Consider the following 15,909-nt stretch of genomic DNA (forward strand, 5'->3'; position numbering starts at 1 on the left):
AGTTACTCACATCTGGGCAGACTTGTGAATTCTGTGAATTTCCTTTACTGAATCTGGCATGAAAATTTCCCTGTAAAAATTTGGTTTATTTCTTACACAGAAAGAATGGATTACAGTCCTGAGAAAAAGTACTACCAGAGGAAAATAGCTGTAGCTCAATACATTTGTTGACAATTTCCCTGTTTTGTTTAAAAAAAATGCCAGGATTTGTTCCTACAACAGATCATGATTTTTTACAGGCACAGTACCTCGTGAGAAGAAAGTGCTTTTGTTCCTCCAAACTGGTATTTTTTAATTGTCAGCATAAATGAAAGCAAGCTGGTAAGAAACTTTTCCCAGACACAAGAATCAAGAGAACAAATATAAAGTATGCTTGTATTCAGATAAAGTATTTAAATAGGAGTGATATGGAGTAGATAGGGAACTTTTTTTGCAGGGATGCACTTGTGTTCTTCCAAAAAAAATATTTATACTGAATTATTTTAACATATGTTGAAAGGATAGCAGGTCCTTTGCATTTTGTGTGTTTAATTCCAAACCACTGAGGAGGAAAGCAATTAAAGGATTGTGCGTCTCCAAAGAAATGTGGAATTGACATTTTACTCCTAACTGGATTTCTCTTATGACTGACTATTACTAGTAGAAGGGCACCAGTTGTTCGCAGATTTTGGAGTGCTTGCTTTGCTAAGTTTGCAGTGTACAAATAGTTTATAATTGATTTTAACCATCTCTGATTCCTGTTGTAAGCAACTGTCCTGTTGACGTCTTGCACTTTGGCCTGAATTAAGCCTGAATGACTGAAACCAGACTTAGTAAAATGAAACACTCTAGAAAGCCTAAGTGTGGGACCACTTCAACCTGAATTATTGCCCAATTCTTAAGGCTTGAAAACAAAAGCCAAATATGTTTGTCAAAGTCCACCTGTCACTGCCTTAGCTTGGAAATTGCAATTTGAAGTTATTTTTTCCAAGTCTGAGGCTTGGAGGGAGGACAGCTGGACAGCTGAAAGATTTGGCCTAGATTCTTAGCAAGTTTTCCCTTTCCTCAGCCAACGTAAGTGGTGAGAATCAGCATATTTCGGTTGAATTTAGAGGTGCCTTTCTTCAAGCATTACGTGAACTGCCACATCACAGTACTCCCCCCTCTTCCTACAGTTTATTCCTGTGCGTGGAGGTAGTCAGCTCTGGCAGCTGCATTGTTTTAGAAAATAATCTACTTTAAATTCATGGTCAGGCCAGCTTTGTGTGAAGGAGTCATGTCCCAAAGAGAAGTGTGTGTTTCTCCTAAGGGTAACCACACCAGCCTTCTGTCTGTGGCCTGTTTTGGAAGAACCTCTTTTCAGTCATTCTCCAACTGCAAAGTAGATGTTTGGTGTTTCTGGTCTCCCTGCTTCCAGTTCAGCCTGCCCACCAGAAGGCAAAAGTTTGCATATGCTCTTGATGTAAATGTACAACCTAGAGAACCAAGTTCAAGCTGTACCACTTCCCATGTAGTCTAGAGGCTGAAGACTTAAGTGCTTGGGCATTTAGCATCCTTAACAAGTTTTCCATAAGCTGCAGTGCATCCCAGTAACACAGAACAGCAAGTTCTTGTTATGCTGGTTACTGTGGTTGAAAACATGGCTCCAAGTACTCCAGACTGGATGGTCTCCCATATGCCTTGGTAGTACTGAGGAGAATAATGGAACTTATTTTAACCTCTGCTGGCAAAATCACTCCCTTTCTATGCCATTTTTACAGTGGGCACCAGTGCTATTGCTGTTTTCAATCCTTGCTTTAATAATGCTAATTATCATACCCTGTGTTAGTGCAGAGGCTGCGCTTCCATAGGTATCCCACTGAAGTTTGAGCAGCATAGTTTGATTTTCCTCTGGTATAAAAGTAGCTTCTCTATTTCCTTGTTTCTCTATATAACTGATCAAAACTCAAAATCTGAAATCTGCCATATTCAATCTATTGCCCAAAAAGTAATTGTTACTGTTACTGCTAATATCTGGCAACACTGGATAGCAGTACAAACCTTAAGAAAGTAAACATGATCATGGAATTTGGAAACAACTGTCTTCATGATGCTGTTACTTAAAAACTCTTACCCATCCACAGTATTATTGAGGAAGGATCAATTAGCTATCCGGTTGATAGTTTAGGATTTCTGGCTGTCAGGAATAGACTGACCTGATACAAACTCTTCTGTTGGGAACTGTAGTTCTCCTCTGGCAAAGATTTGTTTGGCTAATCTACCAGGAAGAATCAGGTGTGATTCCTACACAAACCCATGAGTCAAGTTCAGCAGTCATTCCAGCAGTAAGGTGTAAGTGCAGTAAGGTATAAGGACACCCAATATTCTCAAAGGAATATTCAGCCTTTACTTGAAGGGGTTTTCAGAGGGAGTGTAGCCAGTCAAGACAGTTACTTGAACTATTACTTAACAATATACTGCATCCAAAAATGGTGCATCCTTTTGTAAACTCATTATACTGATGCAAATTTAACATTACATCGTCACTTCTATTTCCTGACCCTGTTGCATATAATATGAAATTTTACAATCAGAAGATTCAGCTCTCCCTTTTGTAAAAAGACCATGGGAATGAGTTAGGTTATTTGATATAAGAGAAGAAACACTGCTTTCTGAATTGGGCTGTCTTTATTAGGTTGGATCTGAATACATTAAAGTTTTGCCCACGTTTGGGTCCACACCTGAGCTTTACAGCTGGACTTGATGAGGTAATTCAAATACTGGATAAGTGAACATAGTGCCCCTTGTGATTCCCTGTTTTTACAGCTGGGGAAGCAGATGTTATAGATAGTGTTACTTGAGTGGTTATTCTTCTCGTTTTTGCAATATAATCTTATTTCTAGTAAGTACCGGGCCTAGGAACTTAAGTACTGCCCCAAAATTCAGAGATCAAAGCATAATGAAATGTCAAATTCCCTTTTATTTTTACCTTCTGAAAACTGCACCTTGAATCTATTTCATGGTAAGGAAAGAACCCTAATATTTCAAGTTTTAGTGCACAGAGAGAATCACAAATTGAGCTGTTCCCCAGATCAGTGGAACTAAATCAAAACATCGTAAATAGACTCTACCACTACCTCACCCACTACAAATTCAGAATCATATCCCAAGCATGATGTGATAACAGAAAATGCATAGAAACACTTTAAATCATAAAAGAGCAAAGCAAGAATATAGGAATTGTATTTTGCTTTACAAAGGCTTAAGCACAAGAAAATTATAAAGAAAACCTTTTTTTAAATGCTGTTCATGTGAAAGTTCTGTAATAATGCAGTTCTTTGAAGATGCTGAATGTATAACTTCTTACAGTTCACTTCAAAGTCAGGTTCTTTGACTACATGCATATATAGCCTTTTGCTATAAATGATCTCTCTTTCCATTTGAGTTATGAACACATCGAGTATTGTCTTTGTAAGGGCAGTAGATTTCCTAGCTGTCATTACTTGCCATTGTAGTGAGTTCCTTTGTACTCAACCCCCCTTACTGTTTTCAAAGCACTGCACTTAGTTTACCCAAACCTCTGCCAACTGTTTGTGTATCACTACTGTTCTTTCACTGTGCTGTCTTCAGAGGAGAAATAGCAGCCACAAATGTTTCAGAGCTATGAACACAGACCTCAGGATCCCTACTGTAACCAGGTGTGGTGTTAACACACGCTATGTTATTTATGGTAACTGCGGTGTCCTTTTGTTTCTACAGGGTAGGACTTGCTGCTCAGCAGGTGTGTGCCCTGATATCCTTCCATTCTCAACACAGAAATATTAATTGATTATTCAGATTAATTCAACAGCTGGTTCAATTAGCCTGATGCCCACCCTTCTTTCTTTATCCTAATCAAATCCCATTTTCCCCTGGAGGTCCATACTGCAATTACTTATACACAGATTGATATCTTCATTTTATAGTTCAGTTGTTAATTTATATACCTTTTAGGTTTTTATTCCAAGTGTTTGATTTGAGTGTGCCTTTGCCTGTTTTGGCCCATATTGCAGAATGCTCTTTTGCTTAGGAATTAGAAAAAGTCCATCTTTCTACAACTGTGGCGCTCTCCTCCCTGCTTGGTGCTTCGTCTCACTTCATTGAACTATTGAAGCAGCTGAGCAAACAGAGGCCTGCTCTGAGGTATTTTGCAAGTGGAGAAACAGGCCAAGTCTGTTGAACAAATGATTATTTTAAAGCCTTGAAGTCAGCTCAGTTTGGCATGCAGTTGCCTGTGTCAGAATATTGCTGTGTTTCCTTGCCCTGGCAAAGTTGGTGTAAATAAAAGTGGAGCATCAGGGAAGCTTTGTGTCTTGTCCATTTCCACATCGCCCAGTGGCAAGCATTGCATTTGTACCAGAAAAACCAAAGCTTGCAGAGGCAAGAGTCTTAATCACACAGGAATACAGATCACCGTTGCAACTGCATTTTAACCTTAGTCTTATGCTTATTTTAGAGGCTGGATGCTAAGCTATTTTACCTTCCAGAGGAAACACTCTTAGACATAGAATTTTGAATAAATAGCAGTCAAGTCCACACTTACTCATAAAATTCAGCTGCAGGAGTGAGCTTGTACTTCGAGTATTTGGTACCATTGCCAAGCACTGATGCATTGAAGAGTTTGGGATCTGTACAGTTTGGGCTGTTCCAACTGTTGTCGCAATTTGTCCAGGGGAGCTCGAATGTGAATGATGAAAATAGATAATACAGAGACCAAGCTATGATAACGTTGTAGTAGAAACCCACGTAAAGTGCTATGAGTATCACTGCATAGCCTACACCTAAAGACAAAGGAAAACTAGATTATCCATTGCATTTTACATGCAATAGTACATGCAAACACTGTAGTTAAACTCAGCCATACATGGTTGCAAATTCATTTTAGATCTTCAGACCAATAAAAGGAATTTTTGACATTCACATACACACATGTGGACACAGTGTCACTGGCCTGACCTTAAAACAAGAAATTACGTTAATGATTTTGGAAAATGACTGGTTTTTAGCAAATCAAGTTGTTTGCCAGAAAAACAAATTAAGCAGTGCAATGTCAAAATTTGCTATTGTACAACTCTGTTGTTGATTTGCTTCCAATGCAGAGGATTGCAAGCCCATGTTAGGAGTGAAACTCGTTTCATCTTCATGATGTCAGAGTCCTTGGCAATTTTTCTTGGAAAAGCAAAGCTCAAGACTTAAGTGAAGTTTTGCTATGCCTCACGCTCCCACCCTGAGCTAGTTTGGAACAGATATCGATCCCTCGCCTATTTCTTTCCCATTTTTACTCTCCAGATTGGCTTCCATCAGCTTGTCACTAGGTCCAAAACATGCAGGAAACAGTCTGTGCTGTTCCAGTGAGGGGCTCAAGTGGTTCTTGGTCATGCCAGTAAATCCTGGTGAATATCAAGCTTGGGGCTAAACTGTGTGTGGACCTTCAAACCATTTCCTTATCTCCCCAGGATTACAGAATCCCCACTGTAAGCATTCTCTTTTGACTTTGAACATTTGGTTTGTCTTTTTGCATACTACTGTGAAGTGTGCTTGGAGGGTGCCTTTAGTGAGAGAGCTCCAGAGAGTGCATGTTCTCTCCATGAAAGCGGGTATTATCCAATGGTTTGGGAGGAAGCTTTGGTACTAATGTCAGAGCAGAACAAAAGTTTGTTGCCAGAATTGTTCAGGAAACTTGCTTTACCTTGCCTTACATCATTCTTCCTCTCCTCTGTGTGTGGCGCTGTTCGCTGAATCCTACCCCCCAAGGTTGTATGTATTACATATAATGGGTACAGCTACAGCTGGTTTATGACTATCATCACTGTACTGTCACAGCACCTAAGTGTAAACCTTTATTTCTCATTTTCTTCAGGCATTGGAGGCCTAGCAGTTGGAGATTATTAGGCTTTCATATTTCTCAATAAAGCAAAGTAGCAGCACACACTTTGAGTATTAATCCTTGGTTTAAAATTTGCATAGGGAACAGATGCTGACCTTGAAGGAGTAGGCAGTTCAAAGACTGCTGCGTATATGAAAGTTACTCTTTGCTCTTCAGGAGGCTTTTAATACATAGACCAGTATGCTCATCCCTAACATTGGGGAAAAGATTGTGAAAGTAAAGATGAAACTGTATTTTCAAATCGTCAGTGCTTAAATGAATCCAGTACATGAACACTCAAACTCTAGTGATCCATTATTATCAATAGAATGGAGTGGGGGGGGCGGGAATCACCCAAGGGGATAATTCTTAAATATTAATGTTAAAATACTAAGTGCAAATAATATACGTTGCACTAAAATTGGATGATTTCTGTTTAAAGAAAGTGTTCCTGAAATGCCTCCAATTCAGGAGGACAATGACAGATATTTAATATCAAGATTAAAAAACACTGGCTGAAATGTATCTTAAATATCACTCCTCTGAAATCATAAGAATGTTCAGGAATTAATTTGCTCTCCTATTTCTAAGTCTAACTTTTCTTAAAAGTAATGCTGCACCACCCATAGTCTAAAATAGACCCTGGAAAATGCAGAGATGAAAACAGACTGTGTTGCAAAGGTTACAGGGTATATTTTTAATTGCATGCATTATGAAAGCATTTCATTAGAAGTAGAGTCCTTAGAGTTCATAGCAATAATATTCATAGCTAAAATTAGTACTATAGTGCTTTTCATTTAGAGAAGCTGTCACAAATTTGTGTAGACAGTGTACTTTTCCATTTGAGTGAGAGATTTGAGTTATCCCAGAAACAACTCAAGAGCATTAGCAGTAAAATGTGTTTGTATGTTACTAGAAGAACTGGTCAAAACTTTAAAAGTACTGAGTTTATACTAGTGCTGAGGTGCAAATACAACTCAATGCTTATTACTTTTTGAGAATCAAATAACTTATGCTATTCTATATCCTAGTAATAAGAACACTTAAAAATCAACAGTAACGTATCTTTAGTCCACCTTGAAAATGTCAGCTTAAAAACACAGCTGGAATGTCAACAAGACTATACACGAAGTAAGTTCTGTTTTCCTTTCTCATCAGTCTTTTCAGTCCTGAAGTCAACAGATAGAGTACCTCTGAGCACAGTGGTATTTGGCTCAAACACTTTGAGATCCTTAAGGTCTAAATTTGCAGTTAGGTTTGCAAAATCCTCATTGCCATCCAAAGGTATTAACTGATACTGGCAGGAATTTTGATTGAGCAAGGGTCTTCAGGTTCCCAGGTGCTGGGATGAATTTTGTCTCCCATGAATGGGAGAAGAGCTAGGTAAATCTATATGAATTAATTTTAAAATTTTGGGGCACATATTTTATTAGCTTGCTTATTTATTTTTTATTGTATCTCTAATTTTGCTGTGAGTTTTGGGTTTGATTGATAAGAAAAAACCCTGTAGTTTTCCTATTCTGTGGCACTAGCCTCCTTTAAGAGGCAAGCTGTATTTTGAGAAAGACAACTAACATTTACTCAGTGTAACCTATATCCAAGCACTGGATCCGCCAAGTTTGGATTGCTATTGTTAAGCTCCTCAGCTTTTGTCAGTCATGGGATGAACATGATCTGAATTTTAAGCTTCTAAGATCAGCTGAGCTTGAGTGGTTTCATTTCAGATAGCTCTGTGTTGGAAGGACTTTTACAGAAGATTTTTAGATATAATCTGGTATAGATATAAAGGAACTTGTAATTTTTGCTGGTAAGCAATGCTTAAGAAAATTCTTGGGGCTCCTTAAGAAATACTTGTTTCATGTACAGAAAGCACATGGCTTCTTTCACCCGGGGAAATCCCTTTATCCCTGATCAATGCCAAACACCCTGATCAGTATCCAAATACCTAACCCCGGCTATTTCTTCCTTGCGGAATGATTGCAACTCAGTGCACAAGAGAACGCTCCACAGCCTGTTATTCAGTGACACTGGAGAGTTAACCCTAGTGGAAAACACTCAATAGTAATAATAATGATCAGATTGTAATAAGCGCTTTTCATTGCTACGTTTGAAAACCACTTTACAAAGTCTATCAGAATCATTGCTCCAATTTCACAGGCAGGAAAACCGAGGTACAGAGCCACAGATAACTCGTGATGTTACAAATCTAGTGGTTGAACTACAGTCTTCACAACTCCCTTTTAGTGTTCTGGCCACTGTGGTATGCTGACTTTTGCAGAGAAAGCTCCACACAATGAACTGAATGGAGTCAGTGGGTCTGTTAAGTCACTGGGGGAGACAGGGCTGAACTGACCTGGATGGGATTTGGTATTTCTAAATATTTGCATTGCCAGCCTCTCCCTCCACCTAGAGATAGCCAGTTCTCCCCACTCTCAATATGCAGGAGAAAGGGAGGATGGGGCTGAACTGCCCGTGCTCATTGCTCTCTGCTGCGCTCCTCAGCAATAACCCTGAAGATGATTTCTGTGGCTTTTACCATTTTGTGCTCCACCTGTGATAACAAAAAGGCTTCTGACTTCAAGGGTTGGGGAAAGGTCAGCAAATATCATGCTGTCTGTGGAAAGATGAGAGACCTTTACTTTGTGATCACAAGTGTGTGGCACCCTCATGGAGCTATTTAAGTGATGCTATTTAAGTGAGCAGAGGGACACTTACCTTTGAAAACTGGACAGATTTTCCACACAGTGGCAGCCCCTTCTCGGTTATACTGTCCCAGTGCTAATTCCATATAGAACAGGGGCATTCCAGCAATGATTAGGAAGAGGATATAGGGAATAAGAAAAGCACCTGGAAAGAGAATAATTAGACATTGTAGTCTAAGTTTTGGTTACATTTTGCTTTCTCTATTGCTTGCTTTTACTGGTAAAGACAAAGCCACTGCCTCTGGGAAGTAGAAAGGAAATACCAGGAAGGAAGAACCCATGTTCTTTTGTCCCTTTCCTGTATTTTTTTTTAAGGTCTCAGAGACAGAACCCCTGAAAAAAAGCTGTAGAGAATGGCTCCTATTTCCCCCTAATGTTCCTCCTCTGCTTTTTGGCTTCAAAGGGAAAAAAATGTATCCCTGAAAATTAATCCCGAACTGAAAAAAAAATGATGCCACACACGCTTGCAGAGCTAAAAAGGAAAGGGACTATGAAAAATTTTGTTAATTTTTTTTTTAGTGTAGTATGTTCAAAAGGGAGCATGGAGGCCAGCAACAGAAGAAAAAAAAAGTCGTGCAAGTTCCTGTAAGTGCAGTTTAAATCATATTGTGTAAGGTGTCTGCAGGAACCTCTGGCTTGAAAATGAATCACTGTTGGTCAGTCATGCGGAATTTGGGCTTCCATGGCGTATTTTGGTTTTTGCTGTAAATAAATTCCCTTATTCTTATGAAATGTGTCAGACAACACACCCTTCTCCAACCTAGCGATACTGATCGCCATTAATGTGGAGCATGTACTAGGATTGGTCTGGTTTCACTGCTGGGCCCACATACAGCGTCTTTATATTCCAGCAGGACAGCGCTGAGGCTGCTTGCACCTTCCTGGAATACGTAACTTTACTTGACTGAGGATTTTCCCGTGAGTTCATACCACAGAAACTCACCTCTGGAAAAATGCTGATGTGTTAGCGCTACTATCATAAAAAATATTTCCAACTGAAATACAAAGGGATCATCTAATGTAGAAACTATCTAAATGTCTTAGCTATTTTATATGATCCACAACACAGAAAGAAGACTCCCCCAATGCATGGCTACATATGATACTATAAACCAATTATAGTTTGTGCCATGTTTAATAACTGGATGCTCTGTCAGTCCTCTGCTTTGTGGTACCTGTAAAGTGTTGTTTCTATTTTACTGCATAGTTTAGTTGGTCCAGAACAGTTCAATTTATGTAAAATTTGTATAAAAGAATGATTAGATTGTTTTGATAAATAAGGAGCTGGCAGAGTGACTACATATTCTGAATGACTGCTCTCCTTAGGAGTTGCCTATTAAAAAGGAACTAGATTGTGAAGATCATGGTTAAATTGTTCAGCAAAAGAAAAAAGAAAACCAGCAGCAGCTGTCTGTTTCTCCCAATAGCCAGTAGTAAGAACTTTTGCAAACCTTTAAAATCTGCTGTACTGGTTTAGTAATTTGAAAACTTCCCTTGCAGAAGGAAGTAAGTTTGCACTGCTTCTAAATATATAAACTTACAGAAGGTATGTGTAGTCTATAAAAGCATGTGTAGCTATCTAAAACATGCCAGTAAGCAGAGTGACCTGTGTGCTTAAAAAGTACTTCTGAAAGTAATGTTGTGCTTTTAAAAGTCTGAATAGTTGTTGCTCCTTTACTTTTCATGTTCGCTTTCCACAGATATTACTAGTCTGAGCTGCCTAGCATGATTGTTCAGAGAGGGAATTTTGAGTATATACTGGAGAATAAGAATGGAAAACCAAACTCTGTTCTCTTAGTCATACCACAAATCTACTTCTAAAAGTAACGTGCTGTAACATAATGGTAAGGGCAATGTATTGAGCATTCAGTTGTAGGTTTAGGCATTTGAAAGTTGAAATCTTGCAATGAAACAGAGAGACAAGGTGTATCAACAGAAATAAAGAATAGCTTAAAGCTTTGAGAATGTATCCTAAAAGCTGAAATATATTGGTTGTATCACTTTGGGGGAAAAAATCTTCTTATTCATGATGTTTATATGGGGTGTAGTGTGAATGCAACCTGCATTCACATAAGCTACTACAGTACCAGTGATACATGTTTTAATAATATTTCAGTGTTGTTCATAAGCTGCTTTCTATGATCGTCATGTTGAACTGTCATATATTTGAATATTGTAAGGAAAAAAATATTTGTGTTCAGCAAATACTTGATACCCTGCAGTTCTGAGCTCTGTTCAATGTTGAAATATGCTCAGCTAAATCAATCTGGGCTACTACATATTGCTTTCACTATATCTAGCATCTAGAAAAATTATTTTAGGTGTTTTTACTGTCAGATCTCTTGTAAGTGACAGCCTTTGAAGTGCCATACTTGTCTTGCTTCAATAATATTACAGTGTGTGGAGCTGACTCACAAACCTGGCTTGTATTCGGGAGCTGTGCAGTTTGCGCAGAGTGCTGTTTGATTAACTTTAATGTCAAGACACTGTGGAAAACATGATGCCACAAGTTGAATAGGGAGATTTGTGTCTGAGAAAATTAATCCTGGAGATGTGTAGTGGACATACATATTAAATGCTAGTTTAAAATACGTATTTTCGAAGTATGACTAATAACATGATGAACTGTGAAGTGTACTGTACTTAGGCATACTTGCTTAAGCGTCATCTGTTTGGCTGCGAGTCATTCCAGGCTTTAGTTAAAGGAGGTTTCTTTCTTTTTTTTCTTCCCCCATCCTGCCCCCGCAAGGGATTAATAAGGTGTGGTGTAATTTTCAGCAAAGAGCAGTTACACAGTGTGGCAGGGTTTCATAGCTGGGTTACTTTTCAGGTAACTAAATGATTGAAGTATTTTGAAATTGAGATAGTTATCAAAGTAAGGGTGCTTAGTCACATCAAGTTGACTTAATGTTTTGGAGACTTCTGGGAAGTTCTTTTGTAGCAGCTTCTGATTAGGTAAAAAATACTAAAAAGTCAGGTGTTTTGTAAATATCTTGACATTTGCTCTTCTCTTCCTAGCCAATATCCAGATTCAAACTTCATGGTGTTCACTGAACCCTTTTGAGATCATGGGCACTTGAGCAGAAAATAAATGATGGTCAAAGTATCATTCAAATTGCTGCAAGCTAGAATGGTGTGCAAATGCTTATAAACAGCATATGTGTGATATATGATCAACCTCACTCTGAGATTGCGTGGGGGCTCCATCATAGGACTGGTTTGTGCACAGTATCTTATGAACAAGAGGCGTTGTTTGGAAGGAGACTTCATACCATCCTGCGTGTGTGGGATTCTAACATCCTGTGGGCCAGGGAGGAGGCAAACCAGCATCCAGGTGGGCCTCTTGCTTTAGGTCCACTCGTGTGAATTTGAGCATCATATCAGACTTCTCTGAAGGAGCAGCCTCGCTGGTAATGCCTACCTGGTCTATGAAGTCAGAATGTGTTAGGAAGAGCAACATGATGCCAGCTGTGCCACTCCTGCCTGTGCCACTGGCCACAGAAACTGCTGTGCTTGAATTGCGTGAATCCAAGGGGCCAGTCAGATTTTGTATAGCCCAGACAGCTGAACTCTTAGGGAGCGCACAGTTTGGCTAACACTTCAGCCTAGCTTGCCAAGATCTACCTACCTCAGAGAGCTGAGGGAATGCAATCTGTGGGATTGCTCCATTGGCAGTAACATACTAATAGCACTCGAGGGGATTCCACTCCCCCACTGTGCAATGGGATGGGGCTGAGCTCACAGCTGCATCCCACAAGGCAATACTGGTCTCAGCAATCCCTAATGGTTCCTAATTTCCCTTTACAGCTAAAAATCTGAAGCAATTAACATCTGTAATACAGCCCTGGCATAAGAGCCATACTCGACTTGCTACTGGGTCACGTGCAGCTCAAAAGCCACAGGTTGGCCTTAGACTGTTGCGAATGCCTACGTCTCTCTGTTAACAGATTTCATGAGATCCATATACATGCCTCAGGGCACCAGTGTATACATGCAGTTAAGACAGCCTTGTGGCTTACGCAAAACTAGATTAGGTCAAACCCTCAGCTTCTACAAGAACCATCTGTGTGAAACTTCAAGTGGAAACTTAGAAGTTTTTAAAAAAAACTATAACATTTAATTAATGGAGGACAAAATACAAGACAGGCTTTGCATTCCTGTGTTCAGTGCCAAAACAACTTCTTAATTTTGGTATAACAGAATCCATGCTTTAAAGATCCCTCAGTTCTTCAGCGTTCACAGCATCCTAGGGGGGTGGGAAGCAAAGCGGAATACAGCCCTAAATACTCCTCTCAATCCTACAGGGAGGTCTCATCTTGCTTTTAAATAACAGAAAGAAAGGAGCATTAATTTACTAATGACTGAAAAAAGATCATTTAAACAGCTGCTGTTATCCTAAAAGGATTTGTTGATGCACATGCAAGAAGCAGGCCAGGACAGGGGTAGTTGAAACAACTTTGAACTATTTGTGCTCCTTAGCCTTCTGCGTTTGTTGCCATGGTTATTCTAGTCAAAATGTTAACTGGCTGGGATGTCTGCTAAAACAACAAACTTTGAGCAAATACTGCAGTATATTTTCAGATAGGAGTGTTCCCAGTATTTGTGTAGGAAAAGAGTCTAAAAACAAAGATCTCCCATTTGGTGAATTGAAATAGAAGCTAATCTCTGTATCTAATCAACACTGCTTGTTTTTTTTTCATACAGAATAATTAGTACTTCAAACAGTATCAGCAAACAGTTGATACAATGCGGTACGTTTGCTGGGACAACGAGGAAAATGAGCGGAAACGCTAATCTGTGCAGGCTCTTGGGAATGAAAAAGGAAGTCCCCGATGCAGAGATCTTGAAAATTAGATTGTACAAGATCACCACAGGTAGAAAAACTAGGTAATCGGAAAGGCAGGCATTTCGTAGTACATGAACATTAGTTCTGACTCGTCAGCAGACTAGCTACCAGCTGGCTTGCACAGCCACTGAGAGCACCTCTGAAGGAGGCACACTGCTGCTGACTCCTGGGAAGAAGGGGCGGAAGGGTAGATCTTCACTGACCTGAGATTAAAAGCAATAAGGGTTTGCATGGTACAGCAAAGAGAAGTCAGAGATACAAAGGAACATGATGTAACCTCAGTGTCAAAGCCAAGATGATGATTTTAATAGCAGCTGTACGGTGATGTTGAGCCCAGCCAGCAATAGATTATAGTAGTCAAAAATAACATTCTTCTGCAAAACAGATCGCATGACATACTATAAAAACTTCAGCAGCACTTTGCACATATAAAATCCTCCAAGTATACAGTAAAATCTTCCAAGTATGCAACCTTTTTCATGGAAAGTATTTCTGAATCATAAAACCAGGGGAGCTATACCACGGTGAGTGACATGTTTCTTTTGAAGCCCTTATATTTAGCTGTTCCCTCTAACAAACTCTTGCTAGATTTGAACCTATTTATATTTCTACTCTCAATTTGGGCTCAGAGACTTCAGTTCTTCCAGAATTCCAATTTTAATAGCGTTCCTTTCACTCAAAAGAAAGTGAAAACAAATAGTTTCCAGAAATGGTTCAATGCTGTCCATGGGCTGATGCCAGCTGAAGCCTGCATTTTTTTGTCTTGAGCTGTTAGCCTGCTACTGCCTTGAAATCACTTGAAGTGCAGTGTATTTATAAGCTGGTCACTGGGTTGTAACAGAAAGGGTTACCCAAGCCCTTCCATGCAAACCCAGTCATCTCTTCGGCTTTTTGTTACAAGGGTAATGAGCTAAAGAAACCCATTAGTAGCTATTTTGAACAAATTAATGAGAGTTAAATATACCCAGCCACTCAGAGCAGCATGATTCATTCATAAATAAGACCCAAGTCATTGGCTAAGGTCCTATTACATAAATTAATCAAATGATCATATTTACAACAGTGTGTAGTTTAAAGATAATCACAGGAACATATAAGAACAAAACCCTGGCCTATGTTGTTTGATAGGAAATTAAAGAATAAATAGACGTGGTGGGTTTGAAAGAATATAAATCAGGTTGGTCCAAGATGGCCAGTGTGGCAGTGGGAGCTCTGGACCTGGGGGGGTGGTCCCTGCTGCTGACCTTCACAACACTCTTACTGCTGCTAGCTTAGGGAAATCAAGCCATTCCCATCTTCTGCTGTGAGTGTGACTGTAGAAAGTCCAAAAATCTGCTTTACAAGGTTGCAGTGATAGCTTTTGTTTTTATATCATGCCTCCTGATAGCACAGGTACTATTGGAGCTGGCCCCTTTGTTTCTAAATAAATGAATTAGCATCAAGGTGAGCTTTCACAGTAGTTTGGTAAGTAAATAACGTGGAGGTTGTAACAATGTGCAGGTCTAGCTACTGACATTCCTGCCCAAATCCATCTTGACTTTGTGCCTTTTTCTTTTTCAACTACCTGGCTGATTTAAACAAGAAATGAAAGAGTAAGTGAGCTGGAATGTGCAGCCAGCTTGTAGACTGTTTTGTTATGTGATTTATGAAATCCCTATTACTAATGTTGAATGGGACAGGGTTTGTAGGAGTGGTAGTATCCTTTCCTGGAACAGCTAACGCTTTGGGGAACAAAATGGCAAGCTCTTCAGAAGGTGCCGGTCAGGGGAAGTACGTAATACTGGACTGCCGGGTCAGCGTGCAGATGCCTAGCTGGAGAACACTGCTGCTTCACAATAGACATCACTGGATGCTTAAGAGATGCTAAATTAAGAGGGAAAAATAGTATTCTATCATTTTATTAATAGGAGTGTTTTATTTGTGTTTTTTCCCCAACCTAACAATTATTAGGGGTGACACAAGGATATATTCACCTGCAATTGCATATCAACAAAACCACCCATGTAAGGTGTAGGCTTACCTGAGATGTACAAAATCAAGTGCCTGTCAAAATGTACCAATTTATTGTAGGCAGAACATCCATAGCTAAAAGTATTTTTGAATGAAGACATCAGAAGCTATTGGCTGTGAGCTTGTGGATCAAGATAAGCAGGTTTTGCTAGATTCCAGCACTAGAAAATCCATAATAACATAACCTCATGTGGTAAGTTTTCCGTGAAATGTGTGTACTGAAAAACTATTTTCTGTGATGTACAGAATATAGTCATGTACATGAAAGGAAATACTACTTCATCAGCTTTAACTGCCTCTTAAGTGTAGGGAAGTCCTTGTTTGGTGCCAGGGAGATTTTGGCAACTACAGTTTTACTTCAGTTCAGATACAGACTGTTAGTCATAGTTTTCTCTCCCTTCTCAGAGAACTTGTATGTTCATTTGTGTTTGTTTTGTCTCAGTCAGCTGTAAACTAAAATTAATTTTTTCAAAATTCATGGATCCATC

General features: G+C 39.3%; 1 protein-coding gene across 1 annotated transcript in view; it reads right to left on the reverse strand.

Moving 5' to 3' along the window:
* Window positions 1-15,909, reverse strand: part of SLC6A2 (solute carrier family 6 member 2) — a 71,291-nt gene that overhangs the window by 39,847 nt on the left and 15,535 nt on the right. The window contains 2 exon segments of the mRNA XM_075714909.1: window positions 4,541-4,778; window positions 8,579-8,710. Of these exon segments, the coding sequence (XP_075571024.1) occupies window positions 4,541-4,778; window positions 8,579-8,710 (370 nt within the window).

This window comes from Pelecanus crispus, chromosome 8 (genome assembly GCF_030463565.1).
Source record: "Pelecanus crispus isolate bPelCri1 chromosome 8, bPelCri1.pri, whole genome shotgun sequence".
In the NCBI taxonomy this organism is placed as follows: domain Eukaryota; kingdom Metazoa; phylum Chordata; class Aves; order Pelecaniformes; family Pelecanidae; genus Pelecanus; species Pelecanus crispus.